Consider the following 12,893-nt stretch of genomic DNA (forward strand, 5'->3'; position numbering starts at 1 on the left):
AGAGAGACAGAGAGACAGAGAGACAGAGAGAGAGACAGAGAGACAGAGAGAAAGAGAGAGAAGGAGGGAGGGAGGGAGGGAGAGAGCACAGTACTGTGAAGTTTGGATAAGTATTTTTTTGGAATGAGGATTTCTTTCAGAATTCTATACATAAAGTTGAATTTGCATAATGTGAATTTACATAAAGCAAGAACTACCCATATTTCTTATAGCACAATAATATTATACTATGCTAGTATTAAATTTGTCCAGGTATTTCTCAAACTGATGGGCATATACTTTGATTCCAGCTCTTTGCTACAATAAAAAGTGAAGCTTTTAACATTTTTTTGTGTGGGTAGGCCTTTGTCTTTTATTTTATTTCTTCAGTAAATAAGCCTAGAAGTGGTATTGCTAGGTTAAAGGGCAAATGACATTGTGGATATGCTTTTTTTTTTTTTGAAGGGGGAGGTGAAGCAATTGGTTTTAAGCAACTTGCCCAAGGTCACACAGCTAGTACGTGTCAAGTGTCTAAGACTGGATTTGAACTCAGGTCCCCCTGACTCCAGGGACAGTGCTCTATTCACTGAGCCACCTAGCCACCTTTCTCCCCCTAATTTTTCACAGCTTTCCCAAAAGTTTTTTTTTTCAAGCAATTGGGGTTAAGTAACTTGCTCAAGGTTACACGGCCAGTTATTTTGTGTGGGTGTTAAGTATCTGAAGCTGGAAGCGATCCCAGGTCTCCTGACTCAAGGGCCAGTGCTCTTACTCACTGCACCACCTGGCCACCCTGCCCAAAAGCTTTTGTGATTAGTAAGTCCTTACTTCAGAATTTTTTTTATGGTGTTGCTGTCCCTTTGCCAATATTTTATTGAACAATTTTTACATAACTCTTCATTAGAAATATTGGTTTATCATTTTCTTTTTCTCTTTTATTTCTCCCTGGCTTAAGTATCAGGATCATACTTGTCTCAGAGAAGGAGTCTAGTAGGATTTCTATTTCTTTTCAAACAATTTATGTAATGTTGGAATTTTGTTAATGTTTGATAGAATTTATTTATAAAATTCATCTGGTCCAATCCCTCCACTCCCATTCTTTTTGGAGTTCATTTATAGCTTGTTCAATGTTTTTATCTTAATTTGGATTATTTAATTCTCTATTTATTGTTCTGTTATTCTGGATTTAAAATTTTTTTTGTAAATATACATCCTTTTCATTTAGTTCTCAGTTCTCTTTTTAGTGTATAATTGGGCAAAATAATTTCTAATAATTTTCTTTGTTTCCTCTTTATCAAGAATTTTTTCAATCTTTTGTCAGAAATTTATTTTTCTGCTTGTTTAAAACAATGTGGTTTATAATTTTATTAATTACTAAAAAATTTGATCCTAGTTTTATTAGTTTTATCAATTCAATTAATTTCTTTCAATTTATTATTTTTTGATTTATGGAATATCTATTTTTTTGCTCTGTTTTCTAAAAAAAAAAAAACTTAACTTTTACATTTTATTTAGCTGTATAACAAATTCAGTAACCAGATCTAATTTATTTGTAAATTCAATAGATTTTTTTTTGTTACCAATTTTATTTATTACTCTTTTGGGTTTGGTTGCTTTCATAAAAAATTTTATTCCTTTTTTGTTTGTTATCTTTTTTAATGAAAATTTTTCTCTAAGGACTGTTTTTGCTGCATTACAAAAGTTTAGAAATACTGTCTCATTGTTTTCATTTTCTTTGCTTAAAATATGTATTGTTGCTATTTCTTCTTTTGAACCCAACAATTCTTTAAGATTAAAATTATTTAGTACCCTTTAAGTATGAATTGCTTCTTCAAATATCTTTTCATTGATTATAATTTTTGTTGTATCAGGTTTGTAAGGGATTTAATATTTCTCCTCTTCTGCATTTGAGATATCTGTATCCATCTATATATATCTATAAAACACTGGTACATGGTTAATTTTTGTAACAGTGTTATACACACCTGAGAAATCTTTATATCCCTTTCTAGTCTCAGTAATCACCAGAGAAATATCATATCTAACCTTTTTAAAAATTTTATTTGTTTCTTATTTCCTATTTGTTAGATTTATCTAGGTCCATGACTATTATAATTTTATTGCCTACTTATCCTTGTAATTCAATTAACTGCTTTTATGTCAAGTATTTATTTAGGTGTTATGCCTCTTAGTGCATGTGTGTGTATACACACATATATGAACATAATACTGATATTATTTCAGCATCTATGGTTCAATTAAGAATAACAGCTTCCTTGCCTATCTTTTTCTGACCTTGTCTATTTGTATTACTGAGGCATAATGAATTCTGCCCCAGGTCCTCATTTTATTTCTTTATGCTTCAAGTATGTTTCTTAAAAACAATATATTGATGAACTCTTCTTTCTAATCCATTCTGCTATCCTCTTTCATTTAATAAGGGTGTTCATGCCATGGACATTCATTTTTGTGACTGTCAATTTTTTATTTCCCTTCATACTCTCTTTCTTCTCTCTTTTTCCTCCTTTCTCCACTTATCCTTCATAAAGAAAAAAGAAAGGAAACAAGAATTTATTAAGAATTTACTATGTGATCGGAACTCTGTTAAATGCTGGAAATACAAATACAAACAAAAAAGACAGTGTCTGTCTTCAAGGATCTTACATTCTAACAGGGGAAGACAATGACACAAGAAGAAATTAAAGAAGGATGTGTGGGGAAAAGAAAGTACCTAGCATAGGAACATGGTTTTGAAATCCAGAAACACGGCCAGGAAGGGAATGAAAGATGACTTGGACCTCTCTACACAATGGAGGTTCCGGGAGGAGGATCTCACTAAAGGGAGAAGGGGGTGGATCTTATAGTGATATGTTCCATGTTCAGAAGACTGTAGGAATGATTAGGGTTAGGAGGCCCCAGGTGTTAAGGGGAGATACAGTGTGAGACAGATGGTTTCAAAGTCTGAAAGCTAGAACAGAGGTACTAAGCAAATTTCAAGCTTTACACACATTTCAGATCTTTAAATGGGAGAGGAAGGAAGGAAGGAAGAGAGGGAGGGAGGGAGAGAGGAAAGGAGGAAGGAAGGATGGAATTTGGATTTTGACAGTCATGTTCCTGGCTATGTCTCTCTGTCTCTGTCTCTCTCTCTCTCCTTTTAACTTTCACTTAGCCCTCCAGATCTAACAGAATTGCACAATTTTCTTTTGTGACATCTTAAATGACAGTTTACAGAATTTTTTGTTATGGTTTCAGCATAGTATACAAGGAGTTTGGTATTTCTTAAAGTATTTCTAATCAATCTGTTCACCAGGGCATTTGTTTTTGATATAGATACATTATATTTTCTTCTATTCTGCCCCCCTACTCCCACCAATCTTTTGATTTTATTTTAGTATTCCTTGATGTCTCCTGGACTCACTGAGTCTCTTTTGCTCCACTCTGGTTTTAAGGAAGACCACAATTTCAGTAAGGCTTTCCACCATCTTCTCTAAGCTATTTATTCTGCTTACAACTCTTTTCCCTCCAGAGTTTGTAAATTTAATTTAGAATTTCATTTTTCATCTCTCATTTTATTTCTTCTAGTCCCCGTTGCAATCACTTGTGACCGTATCTGTGGCTCTGCTTGTGGCTAATAGGGATTTATTCTTTTCTGGGTTTACCTCTTTAGCTTCTAATCCCCAAATACTTCTTCCTTATGTTTTCTTTTGATCACATGTATATTTTAGCTTCAGATCTTGGATCAGGTCCATGTGCTCTCACCAGTCGTCTTTCACACTCTTAGACAGGTTAGGTAGACTTGTTTGTTCCTTTCTCTCTGTACTATGGATCCCACTGTTGCTGCCTTTCTGTATGTAGTGTTGTATTAGGTCCTATTCTCTGCCTTACTCCCTGATTTCCATCTGATTCTTTTGGTAGAGACAGAAGAAGCACAAAAATTTGGAAGCAGGATGAACAGGGTTCAAATGGTATTTCAGATACTTACTAACCCCTGGGCAAGCTGCTTACCACTTTTACATTTCAATATTCTCATCTATATGAGAGATTTGGACTCATTGGGCTTCAGTGTTTCTTCTAGTTATACATCTATGGTCTTATTTTCCACAAACAATTCTAGCCAGTCTGTCTCCTCCTTGCACAATTCCTCTTTCGATAAGTTCCTTGCCCCGGTAGGATCCAGTCAGATGTGGGAGATCATGCTAGTCTCATGCTTCCTGAATTCTGGTACAGGCACTCTGGCCCTGTCCATGACCTACAGGGGTTGGCCTTGGCTTCTATTTTTGTTCTCACAGGCCAGCATCATAATCTTTTCTATCACCCCAATTACTAGAAGGTAACTTGGCTTGTGACCCTTCTGGTCAGAGTATCAGTTGGCTTCAAGTTTAATTTTTGGACCTCAAGGTGAAATCACTGGTATGACACCTCTCTCAACTTACCCCGTTTTCACCCATAAACCAGAGTTTGAACTGGTTTCCATAGTAGAAGCCTCATTCTCATCTTCATAGATTCCAGACGTCTACCAGAGTTCAAGTTGGCTCCCTCTGATGTGCCCTCTGTTCTAGGCTCCATGGACTTTTTTTTGCTCATATTTTTGCTCAACTCTGAACTGAATGGAGGAGCACAGTTTTGTTTCTCTTGAGTCTTCTTTATTTTCTTTATTTTTCTTTTTTGCAAGGGGGAAGGCAGGGCAATTGGTGCTAAGTGACTTGCCCAAGGTCACACAGCTAGTAAGTGTTAAGTGTCTGAGGTTGCATTTGAACTCAGGTCCTCCTGACTCCAGGGCTGGTGTTCTATTTCCTGCTCCACCTAGCTGCCCCAGTTTTCTTCATTTTAACTCTACCTGGAGGTCTTCTGAAATATTTGCTGGAATTTGTCAGGGAAAGTCAAGATCCTTTATAAACTTTTACACCCACCATCTTAACTAGAAAATCCCATCAACTATACCTTAAAGAACCTCTACAAATTACTTGTCATGTAACATGTACATATCTTCCAAGAGATTTAGTGACTAGGGAGTTGGCCTAAATCAAAAAGACCTAAGTTCAACTTTCTCCTCAGCCACATACTGACTATGTGACCCTGAGAAAATGAGGGTTATATTTTTGAATATGATTAATGTAGGAATTTGTTTAGTCTGACTATGCATATCTGTTATAAACATTTTGTTTTTCTTTTTTAATGGGGCAGGGATAAATAGGAGAAAGAAAGATTAAATGCTTAAGTAAAAAAGATAAAATTTAAAAAGTTACAGAACAATTTTCAGAGTAAGTGCCAATTTGCACTGGTAATGGGAAATACTCGGACAGTAATTGTGCATCGATAAGAGAACTGAGCATCAATGAAATTGCAGGCTTAGACCATAATGTTTTGTACTAACTCATATGTATACATGTTTCTTCACTCCAAAAGAATTGAAGCTGCTTGAGAATAGGGATTCTTTTTGTCTTTGCATCCCCAACACCTAGTAAAGCTGTAGAATATTACTATATTCTAAGCACTTAATAATTCAACAATATGTTGTTTAAAGAAACACAATAGAAAGATTTCACACAGTTAAATTAAAAAGTTACAACAAAACTGATTATGTTTCAGCTCAAGTAAAAAAGACAGTACAAACATGATCTAAGACAAGGTAACAATAAAAACAGTCTTAATTAGATGAGATAATGAGAAGAGACCACATTTTGTTGAAAGGCACTATTAAATTACTCAAAGGATCATGAATTCATACAAATAATAAATACATATGCATCAAACAGCATTGTATCTAAATACTTAAATGAGTTATAGAGAGAAATAGTTAATATTGGGGAATTCAATAAACTCCTTTCATATCTAGATAAATCTAAGCAAATAAACTAGAAAGAAGTAAAGTATTTGAATACATTTTTAGAGAAACTGTAGATGATAGACCTCTGGAGATCATTCATTGTGAATGGAAATGAGCATATATATTTCCCAGTTGTTTTTGGCACCTTTACCAAAAGCTACCTTAAAACTGCATACATTAATGCAGAAGAACAGAAATATGAAATATCACTTATGGACAATGATATGATAAAAATCATATTCAATAAAGAAATGACTAAAACTAACTGCAGACTACATAGATTAATCATAAATAATGAGTGGGTAAAAAATAATTTCATTAAAATAAGACTACAATGAGGTAACATTCCCCAAAATTTGGGGATACATAAGAGACATTGTTTAGTGAGATTTATTATTTCTGAATATTTCCATAAATAAAAGAAATAACAGATCAATTAATTTGCTGCATCTAAAAATAAACCTAGAAAAATCAACTAACTGAAATCCCCTAATTAAATAAGGAAACTTCGAAAAATAAGGAAGTAAGAAAACTATGCCTCAAAAGCTATTAAACTGTATATCTTTTGACCCACTGATAACAACTGTTGGTTCTATACCCCAAAGAGATCAAAGAAAGATGAAAAAGTCCTAAATGTACAAAAATATTTATAGCAGCACTTTTTGCAGAAACAAAGATGGATAAATATCAAAGGACAATTACAGCAAATGATTTTACAAGTTATGATATATGAATATGATGGAACAGTTTTATGGAATGTTGTAAGAAATGATCCTGGCCTTCATATAAATATGAAGAGGATGATCTCAGAAAAAAAACTGATGTAAAGAGATGTAAGTAGAACCAGGAGAACAATTTACACAACAAGAAAACTGTAAAGTTAAACAACTTTGAAACACTTAGATACACAGATCAATATAATGGCTGACCACGATTCCAGAGAACTTTTTTGGAGGGAGGAAGGCAGGGCAATTGGGGTTAAGTGACTTGCCCAAGGTCACATGGCTAGTAAGTGTTAAATGTCTGAGGTCATATTTGAACTCAGGTCCTCCTGACTCTAGGGCCAGTGCACTGTGCCACCTAGCCACCCCTTCCAGAGAACTTATGATGAAGCATTCTGCCTATTTCAGGACAGAGAGGTAGTGGACTCAGTGAAGGATGAGACCTATTTTCTGGATGTAGCCAATGCAGGAATTTTTTTGTTTGTAACAAGGATTTTATTTTGGTTTTCCTGCCTTCTTGATGGGGAAAGAGTAGTACAGGAGAGGGCAGTAGGAAGGAGAAAAGATTTTTGTTCATCAAAAGAAATTTGGAGGTAGCTAGGTGGTATAGTGAATAAAGCACTGGCTCTGGAGTCAGGAGGATCTGAGTTCAAATTCTGACACCTGACACACGTAATAGCTGTATGACTTAGCCCCAATTGCCTTGCCTTCCCCACTCCAAAAAAAAAACAAAAAAGAAATTCAATTTTAAAAACAAATTAAAGTCTCTGGAATGCTGTAAACATATTATTACACAGTTTCAATCATCACCTGAAAAGTGTGTGTGTTGGAATAGGTAACATTACCAATGAGGACACCACTTCTACGATGGCTTTTCAGTATCTGCTCTGTGGTAGAGTTTTGACAGGGCACTGAAGGATTAAAGGGTCCAAAGTTCTATAGCCAGATAATATCAGGGTTATAACTTGAACCTGGGATCTTCCCCATTTTGAGGCTGGCTGTCTACTATGCTCCTGCATCATCCCCAAATGTAATCATGGAAAATCACATCATCTAAACATTCCCCAATATACCACTTAAATAGTGTAATTTTAATTTATAATGACTATTTAACCTACACAGTCTCAACAAAATTTCCATTTAATTTTTCAGCTGTGCTTCCTTGTTCTTTACCTATGAGACTTTTAAGAGATTTTAGTTACTTCTTCAATTTTCAAATATAAGATTAATTCTGTAGAAATAAAACTTCATGGAAACAAGAACATTCCCAAAGAACCTTTCAGATTTTACCTTGCTGATGAAATTTATCTAATACCTCTGGGTATTCAGATGCAAAGTCAAATATAGAAAGGCTGAATTTCCTAATATTATGTGTAGAATTACTCTTCTTAAACTGACAAAAAATAAAATTCCACATATAAGCCATGGAAGCAGTTTGAAATGCATGCTTTTCTGAATTTTGCAATTACACAAACACAAACAACTTAGTATACAACACTAACATGCCAACCTATAAAATCTATCTTAAAGAATACCAGGTTGATTAATAGTAACACAATATGCAAATTCACAAAGAGTTTAAGTTCCAAAATAAGTTATTTCATAATGTTAAAACAAGAAATAGAAGTCAACAGATACATCTTTGCTTAATACTGACTCTATTCAATTTTTCTCAGCTGAAAAGAGAACATAAATGAGATGTAGTATACTACATAGGGTTTACCAAATTACAGGTTCTGTAGAAGTTCACAAGACAGAAAGGTAATTAACGAAGGTATATTTCTTGCTTTTACCTTTGGGTGGTTAAGTGAAGAACTGAAACACTAAATAGTTTTGAATTATGGGGAAAAGTAATTCTGTGATGAGTATGCTTACAAAAATAGTACATGCAAAAGCAGTTGACTATTTAAAATACAACAACAACACTAAGATGCACCACAGTTAGTGGACATGAATAATTAGTAAATCATGCAGCTGTAAAGTACACAAAAAGCTAACATACTTACCTAATGATATGCTATCTAGATCTGTGTAAACAACAGTAAAAAGGAAACAAAAAGCAACACTCCAATCAAAACAGATCCAAATTCAAAAATTCCCACATAAAATAAGATTATGTCCTTTTTAACTTTAGGAGAAGTGGAATAGATGCCGTAGCAAACATAATTTTATCCTTTGAAATATACATAAAACAAGTAATGAAATCTTTTTAATGTCTTAAGGATACTCAAGAAGCTTAGTTGAATTTTTAAAATCACAAAAATGATAAATGGTTAAATGTATTTTTTAAGTGATCTTTTTTTCCTGTACTGGTCTATCTTCAAAAAAGTCCCTGCATGCAAATTAAAGATAGAATAATTTTCAGAAGCATAAGTAAATACAGCATCTATTCACAAAAGTAATAGAAAAAATATCCAGCATAGCAGGCAACATGAGCTCAACAACCATGCATTTTATGAAATAAAAATGTAATCAGAATTACCTTGTAAAGCATGTCCTAGTAAAGCATCTAGTTCTGGATTTAATTCTGCTTTCTCTTTCAACATATGGAATAAAAGCTGATTTTGAGTGGCACTAGTTATTTCAGTTTGCTTAAGTCGACCTTCAAGAACTTTAATTTGGGCCTCTTTCTGGGCTGCTTGGAGACCCTGAAATATTATCAAAAATAAAAATTTTTAAATGACCTTTTTTAGAAAACATGAACAAAATATTTTTCCTCAAATGTCTACATAACTGAAGGAAGATAACTCTCACCATGGGAAAAAGAGAAATGAATCAGAGGACAATTTAACACAGATTAGCCATAATCATATTATTTACTTATTTGGGAGTAAGAGGAGAAAGATGTCTTCCAGTCACAGGTCTCAAATTAAAATGAAACTGTATATTTTTGGCTATTTTCCTTCCTCTTTGATTTCTTTTTTTTTTTAAACAATTTTTTGTTGTTGTTGTCTGTTTTTTGGAGGGAGGAGGGCAAGGCAGTTGGGGTTAAGAGATTTTCCCAAGGTCAGACAGCTAGTAAGTGCATAAGGGTTGAGGCAGGATTTGAACTCAGGTCCTCCTGACTCCATGGCCTCTATTCACTGCACCACCTAGCTGTGCCTCCTCTGATTTCTTAATGAACATCTAAAAACCAGTACTAAGCCAAAGCAAAAATGCTGGGACTCTTTAGACTTCTATCTTTGCTGAGTGCAAAAGGGAAATTATTTTAGCATCTTTATCTGTTCTAAAATCTAAAGTTAGCAAAAGAATAAGCTAATGAAAAACAAACAGCAAAAGTGATTCTGCTACCTTTAGTTAGCTAAAAAAGGATACTTTACAAAGTGAATAAAACTGTTAAGTTTCATAGGGGAAATTAAGTAGGTGGTTAGAATTAAAAGAAGAATTAGAATTTTAAAAGTCATCTAGCTCAATGTCTCATTCAATGTAGGAATTTCCGGTGCAACATCCCCAAATATAGACTGTTTGAGTAAATCTAATAACTCTTGCTATACAGACATAGATGGCTGAGATATATAGCCATACCTCACACAGCACTAGCCAAAGCAATGTTTTTTTTTCACAGTTACATCATTAATACACGGAATCCTAGAATTAGAAGGGACCTGAGATTCCTTACTTAAAGCATGACGTTATAAACAGGGCCTGTCTCCATCTAATTGAGTTGATTACCTAAAGTACTATGACTGACAATTCCAGTTAGTACCTAAGTCCAGGCACAGATAGGTGGTACAGTGAATAGAGAGCCAGGCCTAGAGTCAGGAAGGCCTGAGTTAAAATCTGGCCTCAGACACTTTGCTGTATGACCCTAGACAAGTCACTTAACCCTGTCTGCTTTCTTCATCTGAAAAATAAGCTGGAAAAGGAAATGACAAACCACTCTAGTATCTTTTCAAAGAAAACCTCAAATGAGGTCACAAAGAGTTAGACACAAACTAATCGACAAAACAACCTAAGTCCAATGATGTTCCCCCCTATAAGAATCTGTCTGAAAATAAGACCCATTCCTGAATTGCTAAATAAAGGATAAGAGCAACGGGCAGTTTTAAGGACAAACATTTTGAAAGACTCAGAGGCCCTGATCATCACAAAGATCAGCCACAATTCCAGAGGCCTAGTGATAAAATATACTACCTACCTTTTGATAAAAAGGATGGACTAAATTCACACTGAGACATTTGGGGAGAAAAATGCCACGTGGGGATGTGTTTTGCTTGACTATACAAGTTTGTAAGAGGATTGTGTTTTTCTTGCTTTCTCTTACTTTCTTTGTTTTTCTTATTTTTCATACTTTCCCCACAAGGTGGGGGGAGGGGAAGGGCAGGGAGTTTACTAGAGAGAAAGGGGAAGGAAGAGAAGGTTCATGAATATAAATAAAATTTAATTTAAAAAAAGTTTGACATGTACATGAACATGAACACCGTTTCACAGAACCAATGAATGTTATTAGCCATGAGAGATGTGCTTACACAGAACTGGGCTGGACCTGACTAATATATTACAGGACAGAATGAGTATTTCATACTATATTTAGTGTACTCACTAAATCATGTATTCATACTTTACCTTATTAATGCCCATTGACAGGAAATGGTCTAGAAGATACCGAGCTTCTGTAAGAGTACAAGCATTTATCACTGCTGTGACATCCAGGGTCTCTCCTTCTTCCTGAAGCAAAAAATAAAATTATGGTCATTAATTTGAGCTAAAGGAATTAACAACTATACACTGAATGTTCACTGTGTTCTCCATGTTTTGTTTTGTTGTTTTGTTTTTTTTTGCCTTTTGGAGGGCAAATAGGGTTAAATAACTTGCCCAAGGTTACATGGCTAGTTTTTTTGTGTTAAGTGTCTGAGGCCAGATCTGAACTCAGGTCCTCCTGACTCCAGGGCCAGTGCTTTATTCACTGTGGTGTTCTCCATGTTTTAACAACTAATTCCTGCTAATGTAAATATTCTGACTTTTATATTACAAAAGATAGGTGTAATTGAAAAAGTAAATGGGACAGTCATTTAATAACAACAGAGTCCAAATTCTACTATGACAACTCTAAAATCTAAAAACAAACAAAAAGCAAACCACAAAAGGAAAGCATTCAAAGGTTTATGACAAAATACGGAAAAAAATCACAACAAATAAGAAAGTAAAGAAGGATAGTAATCTCCATTAGTGGAAAAGAGTACCCACACTGAAGAAATCATGGATCTTCCTAGTATCACATTTATTATTTGTAAGGCAATGTTGACAATTTGGAAAAGCATAACATGTAGTCTCTGCCTTTAACATGCTTATACTGAGGGGTGGCTAGGTGGCGCAGTGAACAGAGCACCAGCCCCTGGAGTCCGGGGGACCTGAATTCAAATCCAGCCTCAGACACTTAACACCTACTAACCGTGTGACCTTGGGCAAGTCACTTAACCCCAATTGTCCTGCCTTCCTCCCTCCAAAAAACAAAACAATGCTTATATTGTATTAGGAAGAAAAAAAAAATAGATACACATATGAAAAATACTATATATAATATTACATTATTATATATAAGTATATGTATACATATATATGTACCAAGTGAATCATAAGTCAGAAGGAAAGCTTACTTCAGAATAAGGTATCAGAAAAGTACAGAATCCCAAAGTCTGAAGGAGCCACAGAGACCATCTATTCCAAATCTTCCTCAAGTATGAATCAGTAGTATTAAAAAAAAATTACATTCATATAGAACTTTCCTCACTGTAGGAAACTTATTGTTTCCTTTATTTTACAGATGAGGAAGCTGGGGCCTTAAGCAACAGAAGTAAGGTTTAATGGTTGCCTTTAATGGTTGAGTAGTATTTAGATAAGGAGTAGATAAAGATGGGCACTCTAGGAAAGGAGGAACACACGAGTGAAAGCCATGAAGGAAAGAAAGCACATTCTTGGGCGGGGCAGGGAGGGGCAGGATAGGGGGGAGAAGTTATAATGAATATATCAGCTTGACTAGAATGAAAGGCATATGTAGAGGAGTAATGGCAAATAAAGTTGGAGAAAGAGGTAAAAATTAAATACTGCAGAGTGCTTAATTTTTGTTCCCGCTTCACAAAGTTCCCTAACCTGTATGGTTATCTCTGTTGAAAGTAAATAAGATTTTAAAGTAAGTAGTATGAATATGGGTTTAAGAAATACATGTGGTAGGATAGACAAGATGGTGGAAAAATGGCAGGCACGTGGCTGAACGTTCCCAGACTCCCATCCAAATAACGTTCAAACAAAACGTTAAAATAACACTTCAAAAAGAGCTCTGGAGTGGCAGAACCAACAAAAGGGTGTGGTGAAGCAATCTTCAGCCCAAGACAACTTAAAAGGTCAGCAGGAGAGGTCTGTCTCACTGA

At 34.8% G+C, this 12,893-nt stretch overlaps 1 protein-coding gene across 5 annotated transcripts in view; it reads right to left on the reverse strand.

The window, feature by feature from the left end:
• KIF21A (kinesin family member 21A) overlaps positions 1-12,893 on the reverse strand; it is a 185,551-nt gene that overhangs the window by 37,098 nt on the left and 135,560 nt on the right. For 3 of the 5 annotated variants that reach the window (XM_069094222.1, XM_069094220.1, XM_069094224.1), the window contains exons 21-23: positions 11,092-11,193; positions 9,008-9,173; positions 8,532-8,552 (exon numbers count right to left, since the gene is read on the reverse strand). In XM_069094222.1, coding sequence (XP_068950323.1) covers positions 8,532-8,552; positions 9,008-9,173; positions 11,092-11,193 — 289 coding nt within the window. The remainder of the gene's footprint in view (positions 1-8,531; positions 8,553-9,007; positions 9,174-11,091; positions 11,194-12,893) is intronic. The other 2 variants (XM_069094223.1, XM_069094221.1) reach the window with 1 other exon arrangement.

Source organism: Petaurus breviceps, unplaced genomic scaffold (genome assembly GCF_028583685.1).
Source record: "Petaurus breviceps papuanus isolate PSGF00001 unplaced genomic scaffold, PetGlider_PUasm1.0 216, whole genome shotgun sequence".
NCBI lineage: Eukaryota > Metazoa > Chordata > Mammalia > Diprotodontia > Petauridae > Petaurus > Petaurus breviceps.